The sequence below is a fragment of the Trachurus trachurus genome (genome assembly GCF_905171665.1).
Source record: "Trachurus trachurus genome assembly, chromosome: 11".
NCBI classification, from domain to species: Eukaryota; Metazoa; Chordata; class Actinopteri; order Carangiformes; family Carangidae; genus Trachurus; species Trachurus trachurus.
The window spans coordinates 16,993,252-17,014,608 of record NC_139904.1 but is presented as its reverse complement, the minus strand read 5'-3'; the positions used below and the strand labels follow the sequence as shown (position 1 = coordinate 17,014,608).

General features: G+C 40.5%; 1 protein-coding gene across 1 annotated transcript in view; it reads right to left on the bottom strand.

Moving 5' to 3' along the window:
- csmd3b (CUB and Sushi multiple domains 3b) overlaps positions 1-21,357 on the bottom strand; it is a gene marked incomplete at both ends in the record, with an annotated part of 321,253 nt that overhangs the window by 141,684 nt on the left and 158,212 nt on the right. Inside the window, one exon of the mRNA XM_083981903.1 lies at positions 12,136-12,343. Within this exon, the coding sequence (XP_083838029.1) occupies positions 12,136-12,343 (208 nt within the window). The remainder of the gene's footprint in view (positions 1-12,135; positions 12,344-21,357) is intronic.

The window sequence follows — 21,357 nt, the reverse complement described above, 5'->3', positions numbered from 1 at the left end:
ACCGCGGCACCGGCAGAGTGACAGACAGGCTCATTGTGCAGAGGGACGAGATTACAGCTGTTACTCGCATCCCGACAGTGACTCCCGACACTTATGGTGCGTTCATTACAACTCGGAAGTCGGAAAAAAACGAGCTCCTCTTCTGAAAAATTCTGACATGTCAAACTTTAGGATGTGTTAGCGGACTAATTCATGTGTCTAACCATCAGAACTATGACACATGAAACAGTAAACACAGCTGATCGATCGAAAAAAAAAAAAAATTACCGCTCGAGTTAATTTACATTCCGTGGTTGAAAGCAGATTCTTGAATGTAACTTGGTCAAAGTCAGACGCATCCTCACAATGTTTTGAAGTTCTGTTAGGTCATGCATGATGTACATGCTGACAAAGTTAGACATGTCAGACTGGTATGGGGTCGGAGAAAAAAATGGGCTTATTATAACGAAAAAAATACATTCTATGTAACAATTTATGCTCAGCAGCTGTGGGCACCCCCATACAGTATAGTCAGAATGGTACGGTCTTGGTTACATAACAACATTTTCTGATGATTCGACTACGAGGTTCATAGTCGAATCAGACCTCTCTGAATCGAATCGTCGAATAGTCGACTATTGGAGGTCAGCCCTAAAAGAGTCACGGTAAAAGAGGACAAAAAGCTTGCTAAGACTCATTTCTCGCAAACACAAGTTTATCTGGTTGTATAGCTTCAGTTGCTACACTGGAGCGAGGATAAGAGACGTACAGTGATAAACACTAAATAAAACTCTGACAGAACTATTTTAAAGAGTTGAACAGTTTTACTGCTAAATGAATACACTCTATGCTAAACAATATCGTTATCCAGACAGAAACAGGTGAGTTTTGTTTATGATGGAGGGAAGCACCCTGTGTAAATGATTGTTGTGTTGTACCATCTGTTTGGTAATTTATGCCTGTGATGACGGAGTGAGCATTTTGCACATCTACTGTAGCTAGCTTTCTCTGCTTCTTGATGCGATGGAAAACACAGTCATTGCCAAACTGAGACGTCCTATTAGGCAGAAGACAAAATGACTGCCCGGGGCTTGTTACACCACACAAGATGAATTCAATATCATACTTGGAGGTGTTACCATGTTGATATCTGTCGAGTGTGTCTGACTAGATGTAACGAATGGCTTGTGCCCAAAAACTTAGATGCTCAAAAACACTGTATAACAAACAACTGTGTTGTTTTAAATGAGTTTAATAATGGTTATCATAGGGGAAAAAGGTTTTTGTTCTGTGTCTACTTTGTGTTAGATATTCAACCCGTGGCTCTTCATGTGAGAAAATACAGCCACTTTTCTTTGGAGAATGAACATATTCCTTTGGCAGAAAAAGGAGGAACTGGGTGATAAAGCCAGTGAATACCTGGTAAGAGAGTTAATAACTATTACTTGTCTCTGTTACTTTCCCCTCTCTCCTCTCTTTCTTCTCTTCCCCTTGCTCTCTCTCCAGGGTTTACTCTTCGTCACTGTCTGTCTCCCTCCTTTTAGCTCAGTCTCTTCCCAGAAGCCACTGCAATTCTGGGCAGCTCCCTTCTCAAACCCTCTTTCATGTGTGTGTGTGTGTGTGTGTGTGTGTGTGTGTGTGTGTGTGTGTGTGTGTGTGTGTGTGTGTGTGTGTGTGTGTGTGTGTGTGTGTGTGTGTGTGTGTGTGTGTGCGCGCGTGCGTGCGTGCGCAGCCTGCGGGACAACACAGTAATCGGAGCAGAGACGGTGAACAGGAAGAAATTGGGAGGAGAGAAGGGGAACAGAGGCACTGAGATGAAACTGGTGTTATTATTATTACATTACATAATATTATAATTTCATCACCCTAGCTACCACTTTCAGTGACTGACTATTCAGCACACAATACTTTTCAAGTGCACACACACACACACACACACACACACACACACACACACACACACACACGGATGCAACCAGAAACACATGCAATTAAAAAGTCATAAATACACTCCAATACACACAGACCATGTTTAATACCAGGAAAGACAATGACAACACATCAGTGATGGTAGAATTAATTTGCTGTGTCTGAGCCAAACAAAATATTGTGCTCCAGTGGTGCTCAACCTCTGGCCTTTGCCCCTTCAGTTTGGCTTAGCACCACAATTTTTTTTTTTTATGTTTGTTTTTTCTTTTGTGATACGGGGAAGGTAAATATCACATTTCACGGCCCAGCAACAGTGACCTGAGAAAACACAGCTCCCGCAGAGAAGACACATCTGTAATTAATGTCTAGCAATGTTGTGTATGTGAAATATGATAAGTCATGGCCCTTGAAGCCGACAGATTTATGCTTCATGATGTAAAAATAAGATATGATTTTAACAAAATACGCCTTCCTGCCAACACACCGGTGGCACACAAATACACAAAAGAAAGAACCCCATTCAGTGTTTATTAGAAAGTAGACATCCTAGAAGTTAAAAGGCCATTTATTTTACCCTGACAAATGTGTTTTGGATTCTCTCTAAGTCACGGCCAATCGTTTGGACAGTCAAACAAAAAATAAATAAATAAAAATACAACAATCAATGAATATAAGACATTTTAGCTTTGTCATGGTGCTCACAATAATAAAATGCAAAAGTTGAAGATGCCTCAAAGCCCTAGAGTGAAAGTGACCTATTTTGGATTTTTATCCTGAGTGAATGTGTATAACGTGACTTTGTTTGCATAAACACTATAATCTAATTATCATACACTAATCCAATTAGAAACCTCACTTTGATTCTAAGAGTAATTTGATTAAGCTGTTTACATGCATTGCAGAAGAAGATTTATCTTAATATACCCATCTTAATGCAATCTTGCACAGTGTGTGTTGATTGAATTAATTGTCATATGCCTTTTTCCCTATAGGCAACCTGTAAATTCGAAAACTGTCCTCATAAAACGCATAGGCCTGTCACCTTGGCTGCCCAGATTGGAGACATCAATGCCAGCTTTGAAAAAACAAAGTAATTCTATACACTCATATATTGGGCAGGCTGTGCAGCTTGGGAGAAGTCGGATGGACAGGCTTACTCAGCATATGGTATTTACAACTCTAACCAATCTTCCTATAATGCGACTAATTTCACAGTTCTCCACACATGTTAATCCCACAGCAATGACTTTCTATATGACCTGAGTAAGAAAATGTGGGATTAACTTGTTTACATGGTTTGAATCTACCTGCAGTGATCACGTTTCACTGTATGTACAGGTAGGAAATGTCAGATAAAGTTTGTTTGTGTTTGTCTGCCTCGGTCTGTCCTTCTCTGTCTTTCTCAGTCCCTCTCAGCGTCTGTCTCTTTCTCTCTACAAGCTCTTTCCTTCCCATTAGTCCTGCTGATGGCTTTCTCTTCCTGTCTCCCCCTCCATTCCTCTTATTCTTCTTTCCACTTCTCTTCCCCTGTCAACTCTCATCTCCCCCCCTTCCCTAATTCTGCACCTCTGCTTGTGTTTCCTCCCTACCTCACCTTCTTACCTCTCATCTCTACTTCTTCTCCAAGGGCTCTCCTTGTCACCCCAATTGCCCTTTCTGCTCCTCTTTTTTTTACCCATCTCTCCTCTCTTCTCTCCTGTCTCTTTGCCTCTCTCGTCTTCTTCTGCATGGCCTGACACTGCCTTTGTGATACCTCTCTCGCTGTCCTCTCATTTTGCCTCTTGTGTCTCTTCTCCAGGTTCCTCCCCTCCCCTCCCCTCCTCTATGTTAGCTCCTGCAAATAAGAAGGTGCGATTCCCAAAAGATCCCAGTAATTTGTTTCAAAGGTGTGGGTTAATATTGCGGTAAATTTGCTTAGACATGCCTAAACAATAGCCCTGTAGACCTAAATTATTCTTTGGGCCACCAGAAATTGGATTTAAAAATTGATGCCCCCAGAGAAACAGTGTGAAGGTCACTGGTATAACCTATAAGCCCCAATGCTGCAAATGGAACCACAAGAAAAAAGTCTACATCATGAACTTGTTTACAAGCTCTCTATGAAAGTCGTTTGGCCTATAAACGTGGCTCCGAATGGATTCTCCAGAGTCCCTTCTGACTCTGTGATAAGTGGTTGGTGTGGTTTGCAGCAGTTCATTTTGGGGAAAAAAAATAACCGCAACAACAACAACAAACTCTTTTTCTGTGTACCCAAAATGTTGTCTTGCAGACAGCCACTAATTCTAATGCACAGTGTCACAAAAATGCAACCAAAACAACAAACTTTTTCAAGTTGTTTGTTCTTTTTGGAGTTTTTTCACCACTCCAATTCTACTTACAAACAATGCACAAGAATGGAATTACTGTTACTTGGCATTTTATCTCTGCTGTTCTGGTTGCAAAACACTGCACCTGCATTCCACTGACAAACAGTTCTGCCCATTAGCAGGAGTGAAGGCGAAAACCACTGGCTGAACCTGGTGGGCAGCTATCATCAGCTAGCATTGGCAGCTACATGCTCAGTCTCAAGGTAGTTTAGAACTGAAATGCTAGACCTCCTCAAGCCATTGTTGTATTGCTAAATTATATACGTATAAACATACCCGTCTTAAAATCATTGTGATCATGAGCTATCCAATTATGTATTGTTTGGAATGGTTCTTTTAATATAGTGTCAGCATGCTGAGACTGTGGAAGATGATCTAACCACAGGGAAACTTTGGTTCCACTAGCTTAGAGGTAAACCCTTGAATTTTCTCTTAAACAAAGTTCTTTTTTACGTCTAGCTTTCTCTTGCCAAAAAGCTTCTTGTGTATCCTTGGGGGCTTAGTTATATGGAGACTGCTTCCCCTTCCTCATAAAACTTTTGCAAAGCTTACTTTTTCGTTGAAATTTTGAAACTGGCACTGTTTACATCCATGTTTGCCAGTTTGCTGTTTTCAGACACCCTGCATTTCACTGGCACATGGCTTATTTATTATCTGCACCTGTCAATCTGTGTAAATATTGGACAACTATTGGCATGTGTGTCCTCATGTTCTTGCACAGGATAGAAACAAAAATGGGGGCCACTCGTAAAACACACATCCATAGTGTTGGTAGTAGTTACACCACGTCCATGGAGGCTTCGACTGCAAAGATGTTTCTCAGTCAAAACTGACACATATAAAATCTATTTAAATAGCTAGAAAATGTGGGATGTGGACATTGAGTCAGAGGTCTGGAACTAAGCTAGTCTGCCTCCCTGTCTGAGTATTTATAAGCTTGTGTTGTGTATCTTTAAAATAACCTGATATGTCTGTATATGTGTGACAGAATCAGAAAAGGGGTGTGTGTGTTTGTGTTCAAGGTCACTGCTCCATTTCCTATTCGGGATAGTGCTGCTATCCCAGCATCCTCTCTGCCAGGAGCATTGATTAGCACTCGGCAAGCATAACATCACACACGCGCACACACGCACACACGCACGCACGCACGCACACACACACACACACACACACACACACACACACACACACACACACACACACACACACACACACACACACACACACACACACACACACACACACACACACACACACACACACACACACACACACACACACACACACACACACACACACACACCCTCAATAACTCTAACAACACAGTTAAACTCTTTGTCTCTTGTCTCAGCTCCTTTTGCATCTCCCAAACAAATACTGATACTTTGAAAAGAGCAGCTTGTAAACTCATCAGTGTTCAGTTCTCTCACACAAATTTGCCCACAAACAGCCGACCTGTTACAGTATTTGTTTAGGCTAAGGCCGGACACAGCAGAACAATACGAAGATGAGCCAAGTGAAACAACAGACCAGTTTCAACACTGCACGGAATGAATGAGTACATTTTGATGGATGCTGTTGGAAAAACTGGGATTGGATCTGTGGGACTAACATGGACTCAATCCAGTGTACAGAATTTAGCTGTTTCTCTCCATTAAATTAAACAATATCAGCATGTTAGCCATGCTACCACAGGGAAGCCTGTAGCCTGAAGCTAGCAATAACACGTGCGTTGCACTTTGTAATAGGTGTAAGACATGTACTTTGAAGACTACACACAAACAGACCAGTAATTTTCAGTTTCAGTAATCCAGCCTGGTAGAGATGAATTCATGTAATGTACATGTTTCCCTACTGTATATCAGGTGGTGACATCAGTTTTCTGATCTGACAATATTTTTGAGGTGATAAGAGATTGATTTTGTTATTGATTTGATGTGATTGCTGGAATGTTGGTCACAATCAAGGACAACACTTAGGTTTCTAGCTTGATTTTTAGTTCTTAGTGACAGACTGTTGGTGAGCACTGACTTTGAATCTTTCACTGATAAATCACAGAGGTAGGACTTAAGCCAGCTCAAGACACAGCACAAAACAGTGCACTAGTCTGACTGTTAATATGCTGTGATTGCTGTCATGTATTAAAAGCAGTGGTAAAATCTAAGAGCATGGGGACAGAGACTTTTACAAAGTCAATGCTGAGATTAATGCCTCAGCAGGTCTTATCAAAACCTTGATAAGAACTGCTCAGTGCTGTGTTGGGGTCTAAATCCAGTCTGATACAGTACTGTAAATGTCAAGATAATTATTTTCAGCCAGAAGGTTGGTGAGACGCCTAAACACAGCTTTACAAATAAATGGCAGGTTTGATGTGAGCCTGTAATTATTTAGTACTGATGATTAGCTTTTTTAAAAAAGTAGTTTGATGACTGCAGTTACTGAGGCTTTGCGGATAAGTAAGTAGTGAAGAATGTGAAATGCATGTATGTGAATATCTGTGTCACACGTGGCATCTGGGTGGAATTAACTGTCTACTAAACCAACTCGCCTACAGTGACATGACTCCGGGCACTTGGAGACAAGACTGCAGCTCTAGCTCCAGCCTGACAAATTAATTTTCAGTGCCTCTTAAAAACAAATCTTAGACATGATGGAGATTGATAAATGACAGACTTTGAATAGCTCAGTCCACCCTTGCCATAATTTTGGTGATGAGCTGTCAAGTGGATGCACCTACAGTAAGAGCACAAAACAGTATGCTAATTCTTGGAGTCGTGTAGTGAGAGACAAATGTAAGGGAGACAGAGACACACAGAGACAGTGAGACAGAGAGAGAGAGAGACAGAACATTCTATTCAAGATGCTCTACTTGGTTTCAAGGGCAACTGATTCTGAAACAACAAAATATAAAACTTGTGTGTGTGTGTGTGTGTGTGTGTTTGTGTGTGTGTGTATATTAATGTGTAGTGTTAGGCTAGGATTACAGGCACTTAGCTCACAGCGATATACTACTCTCACAGGCGTGAGCACACCTCTCTGCATACTGATTAGACACAAGTGTCTGTGTGAGAGGGGGAGAGTAACAGCAAGCATGCAAGTTTGTCACTGTGTTTTTGTGAGGAGTGACAGTGTGTCTCTGTGTGTGTGTGTGTGTGTGTGTGTGTGTGTGTGTGTGTGTGTTTGAACATGGATGTGGGCTATATCTGCCTGTGTTGCTGTGTGGTCAACTGTTGTCAGCCCTACATCAGCAGACAAACTCTGTCATGTATGCACGCTTTCACATATATTAACAAATCGGCCATTAGCCTCCTCTGCTGATTGCCGTTCAAAATTATTACTTAAGACATTTACATCTTTCCCAATTTCCAATGGAAATGAGTATATTAGAACTTGGTTGGTTGTGAGACAACTGCTAAGGAACCAGGCAGCATGACCTACTTTTCACAAACGCTATGCAACAAAAGGATCAATGGTTTAAATCCTTTAATAGCAAGTACAGCTATTTAAACTGAACAAAGTGAACGAATATTTGCGTCAAGGAGGCGTGTAAAGAGTAAGTTTACATTGCTAAAATAATTAATTTACTGTATACCTACATACAAGATTATTTTTTAGTTTAAAATTGTCTTCAAAATGATCATCCTTTGACTTCAGATTGTCTCTGTGTTTATTATGCCCACAGTAAATAATGATCTCATTTGCATGCGTTCACATAGACTATAATGCTGTTTGGAAATTATGTTATGGGTCTTGGGACTTCTCAGGGACACTCTCATTAGCAAAAGTCATACTCCAATGGTTCCCTAAGTTGGCAGGTAATCTTGTGAATATTTATCTGCCCTCTGCTTCTTCCATTTTGGAAATGAGTTTTGTAAACTGCTGTATTGTTTGTATATTGCTTTGTATACAGCGCCTATTGAGGATTTTCAATACGTATGTTAACTCAAGTATGTCTTGGGTAAACTTTTTTTTTCTGTCAATGGATTCTTGGCTGTTTAAGCTGAACAGTTGAGTCTGATATTCATATTTGTATCAGTGTAGGTTTGTTGTCCAGATCATCTCAAAAGAACGTCCCTTTGATCCCCATTGTTCCCATCAATGGTAAAATGTGCTACACTTTCCCTCAAGGTAATGAATTGTTTGGTTAGAATTTAGTATGCTTCCCTGCTACACTACTTTAATGTCATTTCAATGTGCCTCTCCTTGCATAATCATCATCATTCTGATAAGACAGGTAACTAAAGGTTGTTTACAGAGAAGGGAGGCAGGCTCAGGATTGTTTACAGAGTGGCTTTTTGTCAATATCAAGCTTTTCGTGATCAAACAGCTTTTATGAGAACAAAGAGGACAAGTATCAACTGATTACACTGTACATACATCGACAGGGAATGTGCACAGTGTTACAGGAACGCATGTACTTGCATGCAAAGAAGCACTGATACACACGCATATACTTATACATACAAACACATGTGAACCAGTGGCTCCTTTGCACTCCACCTAACTAGAAAATTGGTGTCATTTGATAAGCAACCAGTTTTACCTCCTTCTAGAGCTGCAAAACACACCCCTGTTTGATGAGGGCAGTCCCCGTGCGGGTAAAAAGGCTTCAAGGATGGCAACTTACTGACTGGCCTGACAAATATATGTGGGGTTAACTTCCTTACATCCAGCAGGTTTATGACAAGTTCATGTGCTTGAAGTGATGTTGAGTTACTATTTTTCACACAAGCAGGAAAGAAAGTACTGGAGGGGAAAGGATATGAAAAGAGAAAAGGCTCCAATGTCTTACTGTATTTAACCAACGTCAAAAAATGATTGTTTTCATGTCAGTTTCTAATCTCAGCACCTACTGTATACCTATTTCATACCAGTGTGTGAATACAGAAGGAAATCGACTCACTATCGATTTATTTGTCTTTTATTTTGAACCTAGAACAGACTGACTTCAATTGAATCGCTGTGCTTGCGTAGAGTTCTCGGTCCTTCCTGTGTCATGCTGGCTTTCCAGCACACATTCATGATGTGTTCAGGAAAACCAGCATGATACCGGATACAGCACTGAGTCATTCAGCATAATATTTATTATGCAAATTTACCAGTCAGGCTTTTTTTTCCATGGGGTTGCACTATGAGGTGTAGGTGACTGGAGTAAACTTGCATCACTGTCATTTCCCTGGAGCCACAAGGAGATGACGAATGTTGAAGCATTATTCAGCTCAAAGTATTATCACTGCAAAAAGGCTTACTGCAGCCATGAGGGGATGCACCGTGCAACATTGCTTAGGTACACCTTGGCATTTAAACATTTCTAAATTGGCACTGCAGGGTCTAAGGCAGCCCAGTTCATGTCGAGTAAGAATCCTCTAGACAATTACAACACCAACATCCTCCTGTACCATCTAAAGGATGAAAGAGTTGATGGAAAGAGGCTGTTGTGACCCTGTCATCAGGATGCCTCAAAACAAATGGATAATTCATATTAGGGAACATTTATTGACTCCTCAGGGTTTAGTTTTGTTGATAATATGATATTATGAAACATTATTTCATCTTCATATTTGACAGGAGTCAAACCACTCATTGACGTAGCACATCCACTGTGAGACTTGAGGAGTTGTGCTGAAATGCCCCTGTGAGCATTACATCATCTCAAACAAGCCTTTTCATGACTTTTTCCATCATGAGTAATAAACGAGCCACTCTTCTCCACAGGAGGACTCCTTAACTTAAGTTTTCTTCCCAAGTGGAAGGCCATTAAAGTCACTTATTTAAATTAGGTGTCTTGTGCATCTTGAAATTTATTTCTGTAATTGTGTGTACCTCACTGAGAGGAACGGGCTGTTTGTGAACATGGAGTCATCACAAAATGCATAATGAAGTGGATACAAACCATTTGTAAATCACTGAGGAAAAACCTCAATGATTTATTTACTTATTTACTGACTTTGTTGCATTTAACCCCTTATACTGAAATCTATGTAAAAACATAGAAAAAAAACATTAAACTTTAAATAGGGTCAGTTTATCATCTCTTACTGACAACATCATTGCACTGTTTTTTCTTTTTGCTCCAGGCATGTTTCTGTTCTCCTTTCAGTATTAAACATCATATTATCAGTGAAATGAGTGACTACTTCCATAACTTACACAGACGCTCAGAGTAAAACTCCCACAACCAGTCACCACCACTGTCTCTCGAAGGCCACAATCTGAGCACTGATTATTAGCCAGAAATACTCCTACTGTAAGGAGGTGATGATTATTTGTTACAAACAGAAAGTGTTTAAAATCATCAAATTGTTTCTGTTTGTTGATTATATGACTGAGTAAAGTGTAAGTAAGTTTACTAGAAACATATTGCTGATTATATATCAACTTACTGCACTTTATCTCACTAGTCACAAATGCATTGTGCAACACTTGGCTCTCAAAATAAACTCAAAACAGTGTTAAACGTCAAATCAAAACAATTAAAAATACATCTTTCTCTTTTATATTGATCTTTTTATGACTCTGCCTCTGATGATTGATACTGTTTCCAATTTATGACCTAAGTGCTGAATGATAAAAACAATATGCTCATTCTCCAATAAATGTTAACTACATTTCTGGAAAAACAAGGAAATTGCTGTTATTTTCAAAATGAGAATAAAGACTCACTGTGGCATGCTACAAATGAGCCTCCTGAAGCCATTAACAGAAGGTGTGAATAAGTGCATGTGATAACATGTGATCAGATACCTGTACACACACAATCACACACACACACACACAGGTACAGACTGGTGAGCAGGATGACATGCACCTGCACAGAAACACTCACACCTCCCTAAAAGCAGGTGCCTGGCCCCTATTACTTCCAAATCAATTACACAGGCACACACACACACACACACTAATATCCCTGACCATGATTAGATTCAAATTGGTTACAGCAACAGCAATGGTTGATCAATACCCTAATTTACCAACAATCAATAAGCAGCCAGAGTAATAAAATATTGTTATGAGTGAACCATCTAAAAACACAGAAGGAAATAATAGAAAACCGCAAAGAGCTGTTAAAGGCTAATGAGCATAGATCAATTAATTGCTCTGTAAAACACGTGGCTCATGAAGAAAGACTGTACATGTGCAGTGTGACCTCACACACACACACATTGGACTTGCTTGTTATTATTTTTCTTTTCTGGAAAAAAGTTGCTTTAATTCTTTATATCTATAGTAAAGTTTTCTTTTTATTACCCATTCTCACCTGAGTTCTAACTTATTTTTTATTACCTGTTCTACCATTTTATCACTGTTCTCCAAGTGTGGTTAAATTGTACCATAAATTCAGTGACTCTATGACTGCACTATCTTCACTGAAATGCCAGGTCAGAAAAGTCAACATAGTCCTTTCTTACTTTCTTTTTTGAAACATGGATCAGGACCACTATCATATGTGGCTTGTGATAGTTGGACACCGTTATATTCTGTTATACCCACTCACACTGACTGCACTATATCACTCTGCTTCTCTACATTTGTTTGGATATGTCAGTCTTTCATAATAAGGACATCCAGGTCTAAAACCTTGCTATCCACCCCCAAATGTGTTGCTTGACATGTACATTTGTATCATTTTCACCATCTGGCTAATTCTATGTCTCATACACTTGGAAATATGTCCCATTCTCTCCTGCAATTTAACTCTAAACTGTGACTCATCTCTCTATTGCAATCCAGATATGGCTCTAAAATGCTCTAAATAGTGACTCTCACAGATAAACAGACAGCTCTGTTGAATGCCTTACTAACACAATGAATGGGACGTAAGCACATGTGAATAAATAAATAAAGTAAGTAAGTGACTCACCAGATGGTTGGTGGTTCAGATCCCTCCACTTCCAGGTAGTCATACTTCTCCTCTGTCTGGAAGTCTGTAAAGATGACAGAGATGGTGTCTCCAGGTTCGGCCAATAGGATCCAAGTACAGTCGGCCTGGTTACCATAGTTGCCGGGGTAACCGGGACTGGTCACCACCCCACTGCCGCCCCTCACAGTGCCCCCACATGTGTCCTCAGCTGTCAATCAAATCAGAGTGACAAATAGAAAACCTGGGTTAGGGAGAGGAGGAGGGACCGAGGGGCGGACTTTTTTTAAAATTCAATTTCTTGATTTTTGGATAAATGATTTTGATTTTCACCGCTATACAAGATTGGGCGGGTCAATTAACAAATGTATTCATCCAGGTTGTTTTCCAAATTGGCAATTAAGATGTAATTCTCTAATCAACCTAACATTATTCTTCAACCATTCAAGTTGATTAAAGGTCAGCCAGCCCAACTCCCCACATCTCTCCCTCTATGAGGTGATTTTTCTTAATTAGCTTAATTGCAGTAAGTACACTCTGTGCTCTCAACTCTTAATGTTATTTTGTGGCTTGTATGTTAGAAATGGATGACTTTAATATTAGCAAACCATATTGTGAAAATATGGAGCTCTCACATCACACTTCAGATATGAAGCAGATATAAAAAATAATATACATCATAATGTATAAAGAGTTCTTATTTTATAGATTTTGGAGAATGACGCTGGTTTCTATTAGCCAGTTAGAATTGGGGGTGGGGTTTAGGGATTAGGCTGCAGTTCCTGTCACACTCAGAGCTGCTGTCCTCTCCTCTTATAACAAGGCATGTTTTCCTTTTATCCAATCACAGAGCTCCGCTCTCGTCTCCTCCAATCACCACCAAGGAACTTTAGAATCGACTTTTTCCAATTGGCTGGTTTAGTGGTAGTCTATGTATTGATCCTCGGTTAGTTTCAAAACATATAGAACAGATGTGATAATAGATTTGCCTAATTTTCTGTATTGCTGAACACATCTGATTGATAGAATTATTCATAATTGATAGTAGTGCTGATTACTGTATAACAGATAAAGACACATGGATTGCGCTGTGCACACGGCATAAATTATACACATATAATTTATACAGTTACACTCACAGAGAAAAAAAACATACTACATTGGACCTTGTAGTGTCACTGGGACATTGGTTGTCTGGTTATCCATTAAAGAGACTGGGAACAATTTACTTTGTCAAAATTCTGTTGTTGTTGTTGTTGTTTTTTTCAAACCAATTGTATTCAAATAGATCCTTTAAAAAAGTAAATGGAGGTTTGTCTTAACATTTAGAAATGTATTCATCAAAAGCAAATTGAGCCCAGTCAAATATCCATTGCCCCAGTGATAAAAGATACAATGTTGAACTTTTTTTTTCTGAGAGCGTACAAGTCCAACTGTAAACATGGTATAAATTATACCTGTATAATTTATAGTTATACATAAAAGAGGCAATACTGTATGCAACATGCTCTTACAGCAGACATGCATTTTCCTACACATCAGTGAGTGCAATTTAGGATGACACATGATTTATATTACTCCACAACACTTCAGATGTTGATATCATCAGTATTTAAAGAAGAAGTGGGCTCCTGAACTGCACTCACTGATAAGCTGAAAAAGACACATCCTTTATAAGAGTGTAGACAGGCACTGTCAGGTGTACATGCACATCCTCCGGTCTCATCCTTAAGAAATGCATGTACAGATGACAGAGATAAGGTAGGGACCAAGCCAGACTCCACCCACAGGAGGGGTAAAAAGAATAACTGTGGTCCAAGACTTACACGAGCAACAGACAATAACCAATAGAAATGAATAAGACATTAGCAAAATATATTAGAAATTGGACAGAACAGAGTGCACTGAGTAGAGACAGGAAATACATGGAGGCTAACAGGGGGGGAACATAAAGATAAAGAACAGAGACAAACAGAATTAGAGTGAAACGAAAAATAGAGAACCAGACTGAAATAGACAAAGGGTTGGTACAAAGTGTATCGGATAGGAAACGAGAAACATGATGAAACAAAATAAATGGTTTGAAATGAATTTCAAAATAGATTGAGCCATTATCAATAAATCAAAGTGTTGAAGTTAGGAACAAAACACGCTCTTAATTTTTTTCTGTCTTATGTTTTGCTCATGAGATGAAAAACAAGGAGTGCATTGTCCCAAACTACAGGCTCTGATGAATTGAAAATGTACAGATGTGTAAGAGTTATTTATTCATTTATACATTCATTCGACCACATTCATATTGGTCCGCCAGACAGACAGCCAGAAAGACACACAGGCAGGCGGGCAGGCAGGCAGGCACCAAGAGACAGACCAGTCAGTTATCCAGATAGACACTCGTCCCACAGCTGGACAGTTAAGGAGATTTGTGTAAATGACCCAACACCTGAACCAAGACCTGCTGAGACCCCATCACCATCACACTTACAGCAGAGCAATGGTGCAGCACTGTGTGTGTGTGTGTGTGTGTGTGTGTGTGTGTGTGTGTGTGTGTGTGTGTGTGTGTGTGTGTGTGTGTGTGTCTGCGCCGTGGGAGAGAGTGCTGCTTGCGGGATGACAGCTGTCACAGGTTTATCATGACAACAGGACGTCTGCAAGCAGTGGTGGACATGCACCCGCATGCACACACACACACGCACACATACACGCACTCATCCTCTCCTCCAGCCTATTGATGTGCCCCTGACAGTTGACAGACAGGTGGAAAGGCCTCAAGGTGCACTGATGTGTGGCTCTTATTAAAGAGGAGAAAATGAACTTGTAGAGTAAAACAGGCTGAATAAACAAGCGGGCAGCTCAGGACCTTTGGTGAATGTGACATTATGTCGTAGCATAAGGTCATTGTGCCATGATGTGCTCAGTCATGAGGTCTCTCAAAATGAGTTGCACGAAAATCAGTGTTTTATAATTACTTTCTATACAAGCAGATTAAAACACAACTATAGATCTGGAGAAAACCTGAGAGCCATGCAAGGATGATGACATAAATGCAATAATTTTAGCTGATGCAATGATGCATGATGTAATTAGGATCCTGGGTAATTCTGTTGTGTGTCATCTAGTAACAGCACAGCTATGCAGGGAGAGCTTCAGGAGCAGCTGCTCTAATAAAAAGTGACATTTGTTGTGTGCTCACAGGGGCAGGGTGAGAAGTTCAGATACCTATAGCCAAAATTGATTACCTTCTGCTCAATCTGCATTTATCAGAAATGATATGGAACTTGTCGGCTTTCCATGTTGCACCTGCTAATTTTGTATACCGCTCACTCCTGCTCCATCAACTGTGATGGGACATCTGGTGCGACAGTGTTGAATATTACTGTGTCTACCTCATATCGTTGCCAGGTCCCATCACTTCCCTCTCTTTCTCAGTTGCAGTAGAAATTATCACAGAAAACATTAGTAGCAAATCACAGTGAACTATGTTTCATATCATCATTTTTCAAACATCATCTACATCTACACATTTTGGAAATCTGTAGCATTAGAACTGAGTTGAAGAATGAGATTTCATGAGTCTCATCAGTTTATAGCCTAAAATAATTAAATCCTATAAATCCTATTAGCATTTAATTTAATCTGTGCCTGTCAACTAAGGATGAGGTCTCTGCAGCTACATCTACTGCATGGATGGAGTTTTGCTTGAAAGTTGATAGAGCTGATCACTACCAAAAAGTGTGATAGTGAAGTCAGTGGTATTTCGAGATCAAAACACAGTTAAGGTTGAGCCCAAATCTGCATGCAATTGTTAGATTAAAGTAACCTTATTAAGGATTATGGTTATCCCTAAATCTGCCAGTTAGATCTTAATAGCTTTGTGAAAAGCTCTGTAGTTCCAATCTCTTATTTATCTTGTACAATTCTGTTTTAAAGTGTCTTATTTTGTTTTTCCAGGAGACAGACTTTTTATTCACCCATCTGTTGAACACAGGTTGACATATGACTAACAAAATCAACTTTCATTTTGATCGCAGCTGGCCCCTGACTCTGGGTGTGCTCTTACAGTAAAGTTAGAGACTGAACATGACTAACTAAAAATTAATCCAAAAAATGAACCATAACGTGAGACTTTTGCTTCTTAACATTAAACTGACAAAATATGTCACTACAGTATGTTTTGACTTTAATTAGAGGCTCTATTAAAGGGTCGATAAATCTTAGGTACTTCCTGTGGTATTACATGAAAAAAAAGAGAAATGAACATATACTGTAGAGGGGGGAAAAAGCTTCTTTCTAATCAGTGTTATCAGTAATCTGATTTCTTCATGGTGGCTAACGTGAGTAAATCTATAGGTAAGTGAGTTCATTGCAATGTGGCAGCAGTGGACTGCTGTGATCTGCTCTTTGCTTTTCTTTTCAGACTGCAACCTGGAGAGGCTGGACTCATGCTCATGCCCCAGCGCACTGACCCACAGGAGGAGGGAAAGTGCATGTGGAGGAGGGCGCTATATGTGTTAGTTTGACTGTGACTGTGTGTGTGTGAGAGAGAAGAAGAGAGAAGGAAAGAGAGCGGTAGTGTTGGCCATGTTGCCTTCATTTCTTATCACATCAATGGGAGAGTGTTGCCCTTTTCTGTGCCTCTTCATCCTTGGCTCTCTCTAGTTGTTGCTGTAGCACCACCTCTCCTCTTTTCTTCCCCACTGGCTAACCGCTCACTACACGCCAGCTCTTCCCTTTTCTGCATTAGGATTATTTTTATAGTATAGCAGCACATCTCCTCCTCCCTCCTCATCTTTTCTCCCTTTACTCTTCTCCTCCCTCCCTCCCTCTGTTCTCCCCTCCATGCTTCCTTCTCACTTCCTCATTCATCCTCGCCACTCACCCTCCCAACCCTCCCCAACTCTCCTCATCTCACCCTCCCTCGCTCCTTCTCTCTCATGGCCTGGGGTGCTTTGATCACTCGTTCTTAGCCTCCTTATCCTGTCTCCCTCTCTCCCATCCGTTCATCCCCTCTTCCCCACTGTGCTGTCATCAATATCGCAGTCATCTGAGGATTCCTTCTTTATCCATCTCTGTTTTGCTGTCTTTCTTTAAGATCTTACTCTCTCTGCATTTCACTCTCCATCTTTCACTCCCCCCTCCCCCTCTCTCTTTCTGCTGATTGATTTTATGTTTAATGGCTTTTCTGGCCTCATCTCTTTTTTTCCACTTGCTGTTTCTTCCCCCTCTTCCTTTCCTTCTGTCCCATAACTCTATCCCTTCCCTGCATCACTTTGATAGGCAGATCACTATCACTATCAGATTTGTACACACACACACGCACACACACACACACACACTTCAATCACAGAGGACCCAGTGTGCTGTCAGCCTCTAAGGATTATGGGCCATCTACATCATCCTCTCCTCTTCTCTGTCTTCAGGCTGTATCCATCCATCCCTTCTGCTCTCTTATCTACATCCACCCACCTATCCATCAACCTCTTGCCCCCCATATGCTGTAAAACTGAATATATATAGCCACCCCTTTTTCTACCTCATCACTCCTTCCATACCTTTCATGCCTCACTTTACCTGCCATGAATGACAGAGCAGACAGGGGAAACTGTTTAACATACGCACATAAATGATCCACTTTTATTTTTCTTTTTTTTTTAATGATGCACATTTTTTTTTTAATTTCCTCCTGGTCTGAGGTGCTGCCAGACACTTACAAGAGCACAGAAGATGCAATATCATTGAGAATCTGATCTTATTGCCAGCACCATCAGATCCACATAACTAGTAATGGAATTGGTGGTATCATGAACACAATCCAACTTTGCTCTCGAATGCAGTGTGCATACAAAAAGGCGGAGTGGAAACCAAATGAAATGTGATTGCAACTCATACAATCAGATTTTCAGGATCAGATTACAGATAAATTATATTGCAAACCTACATATAAGCTCTATACCTATATATCTATAGTAAATTACTTTGTGCTCCAGAGTCAGGAGTGCAATGTTTGTCCTCCCAAAGGAAAATCAAGTCATCTGAGACATAACTTGAAACTCCCCTTCTGACCAACACATGTTTGGTTAGGTTCAGGGACAAAAAGCCATAGCTACATTTAGAGAGTCCTTCATTACAGTTGAGGAGTCATTGTGGTCAACCGTCTTAGGAAACAGGATGTACAGTAAGCAGTGGTCTCCCATGGCAGTGTCCATGGTTTTGTGTTCCAAATGAACCACTTCAACAGTGCCACACTGTTTCTGCATTGCTCTTGATAAGAGTCACAGGCCCACTGAGGGCTTTGTTATTTGAATTTAAATGTGTCTTTTTTGGCCATTGGTTTGACAGTCGCCATAGAAACACCATGCGTGGATGTTCTGGCTTTTGTTTGTCTGTTTTAATGAGTTTTAACTGCCCATATAGACTTTGTGTTTTTATTCTCTGTACTTCTACAAGAAGCATTTGCCTTTGATGAAGCTTCAGCCCTGCGCTGTTTGTAATAGGATATCTGGCCATTCTTCAAGGGTAACCTGGTGTTTAGTGGAGCGCACACAGAAATAGAAATCAAGCGTAAGAACTTCCAGGAAAGACGTCTTACTTAATCTAGTTGTTCATGAAATGATTTGAGTTGATTTAGTTGTGTATATGGAAAATGATGCATCAAGATGACAGTGTTTGCACCATCTGGTCTTATAAAACGGACTCGTATTCCTTGGCTGCAACTCAACCATGCAACAGACATGTGGGCTAAAAGGCATCCATCTTTTTGCCAAATGTAAACCCATCTGGATGCAGAACAAATTGTAATATCAGACATTACTTTTTCACATATACAGGTTTTATCCTCTTCACACCTACCGTGTGCCATTGTGTCATTGCAGCCCTGTCACAAACAACAGCCTTGGAAACAGTTGCCAGGATGAATTCTGTGGATACTTTTGAAGCTGCCGTTTTGTTTGGTTAACATCTAGCTTGTCTGAATTCTGTCTCAGTTGGTGTGCTTCAACTTATGACCACTGTTTGCTGATGCAATGGTTTGTCATGACCGGAGACTGCTCCCACTCAGGTATTCAGGCATCAACTGTTGTGTCTTTAGAGCGCTGCTGCCGCATTTTGCTTTGAAAACTTATGAAAGTGATGACTGTCAAACCACACTTAAAGCACACAAATATCCACATTCCACTTCGTGTGACTCATCCATTTGGCTGCCTCTGTGGCTGTGATTTACTAACTTTAAAGTCAACTCTTTTAACATGATTCACCCATAGTTCTTTAATCGTGTTTTATATTGCTGCCGTATTTTTCTATCACTCACTTAAAGCATATTAGAAACATATTGCTCGCTGTCCTCTGCTTGCCAGCATTACATTTTGGACCAAGAGTCCTAGCATTTACACACACAGACACACACACACACACACACACACACATACACACAACTAGTAACCATGGTGACCTTCAGATCCTCCCACCATCTGTCCACAAATCAAAGAACAGATGCTGTCTGCCAGTCAACTAACTGCCCGACATTTAGACCAATTAGGGCAGAAAAGTGATTTAATGATAGATCACCAGAAGGAGACATAAAGCGTGAGAGGGTACGGATTGATAGAATGATCGCTGTCATGATTATTATTCTTACAGTAACGTCACCAACCTGACTAGGTGAATCATGTTTGCTGGTGAGAGATACAATTTGATTCTCATTACAGTGTTATTATTCTCCTCTCATTATTGATACCTTCTGACCCCCACTACTGACTTCACCTGACTCATGTCAGAGAGGCGATATCAGAAAATACCTTGGCAGAATATTTTATTTGAAACACTACTGCACCATCTAGGGCAATAATGTCATCCTGATTCTCTGTCGAGCCTACTGGGGAATTTCTCTGTTCACTAACCTTGTCAGCTGACAGAATCAGACCCTGTGCATCCTGTGTGTAAAGTTGTACGATGCTCTACTGTGCCTCCCACTTGCACCAACAAAAACATAGTAGAACATAAAAACAAGAGATTTTTAACCAAAATGAGAAATGATTGGGAAATGGTAAAGAGGAAAAACGTAGCAAGATGAGAGTAAACAAAAAAAGGGGTTGAATAGAAAAGACAGACGGCCTCTCTAGCCATCACACTGCAGAACAGTAATGAGATGGATGAGGCCGGTGTACCTGTTTTCTCACTTGGTCATTAAACAGAGTTTCTAAATTATCAACCATAATGACAAACTGCTAAAGTTGTGATTTATAAGTATTGCCCCTCATTCATTTAGCCTCCTCTCTCTCCGTCTCTGTTATTCTCTGAGAGCAAGTGTGTCCATTAGTGTTTGACAGTGAGTGTGTGTTCACCTGCGTCTGTCCCCAGGTTTGTGTATGTGCCTGCCTATTTGAATGTGCTTTCATCCGTGTGTGTGGGAGAGACAGAGTGAGAGAGAGACCCTGGGTGTCTCTGAGTGTTAAATGTCATCCCTGACATCTTAAACAAATAGCTGCATACTGAGAGTTTAACGCATCACAGCCCTGACGAAATACATTCCACTCTTGTCTCTCTTTTCTACAGCCAGACTCACTTCTCCTCGTCTCTCCTTTCCTCCCACATCCTTCACTTTTTGCAGCCTGCAAGGGCATTTGTTAAACACTCACACACAAATATTGCCTAATGTGTTGAAAGAGCATGCTAAACCAACGCTGCTGCATGATGTGCTGGAAAGTCTCAAAATAACTCAAATGAAGGTACTCTCAAAATGAGTTAGTCACAATGTGATCAAAGAATGATTGCAAAATGCTGTGTGCGTCATGGTGTGACATGATTTGACATGATCTAACACACCTTCCTGCCAACTACAGAGAAAGGCGATGCAAATGTGTACATCAGTCAGAGACACTTAAGTCATGGACTTGATCATATAATCCCTCCACCGCATAATGGTACAGAATCAAAGGTATTTGAAAACATTAGCATTTACAGCCAAGCAAGACAAAAACACTCAAGTTGAAATTACAGAAGGAGGCGGCTGAGGTGGTGGATGCAATTTCAGCACAAGATGTCCATCTAAGCTGAAGGGAGTGCAGCTTTTCTGCTCTGCATGAACTAATACAAAGACGCATCGCATGCAAACTAACATGACACGCCCCTTTTTCGGGCTGTTCCGCGGATCAATGTTGGAACAGCATGAAACTAGTGGCACAGGAGAATGATGCAGATTCACTCAATATATACACTGGAATGTAGAGT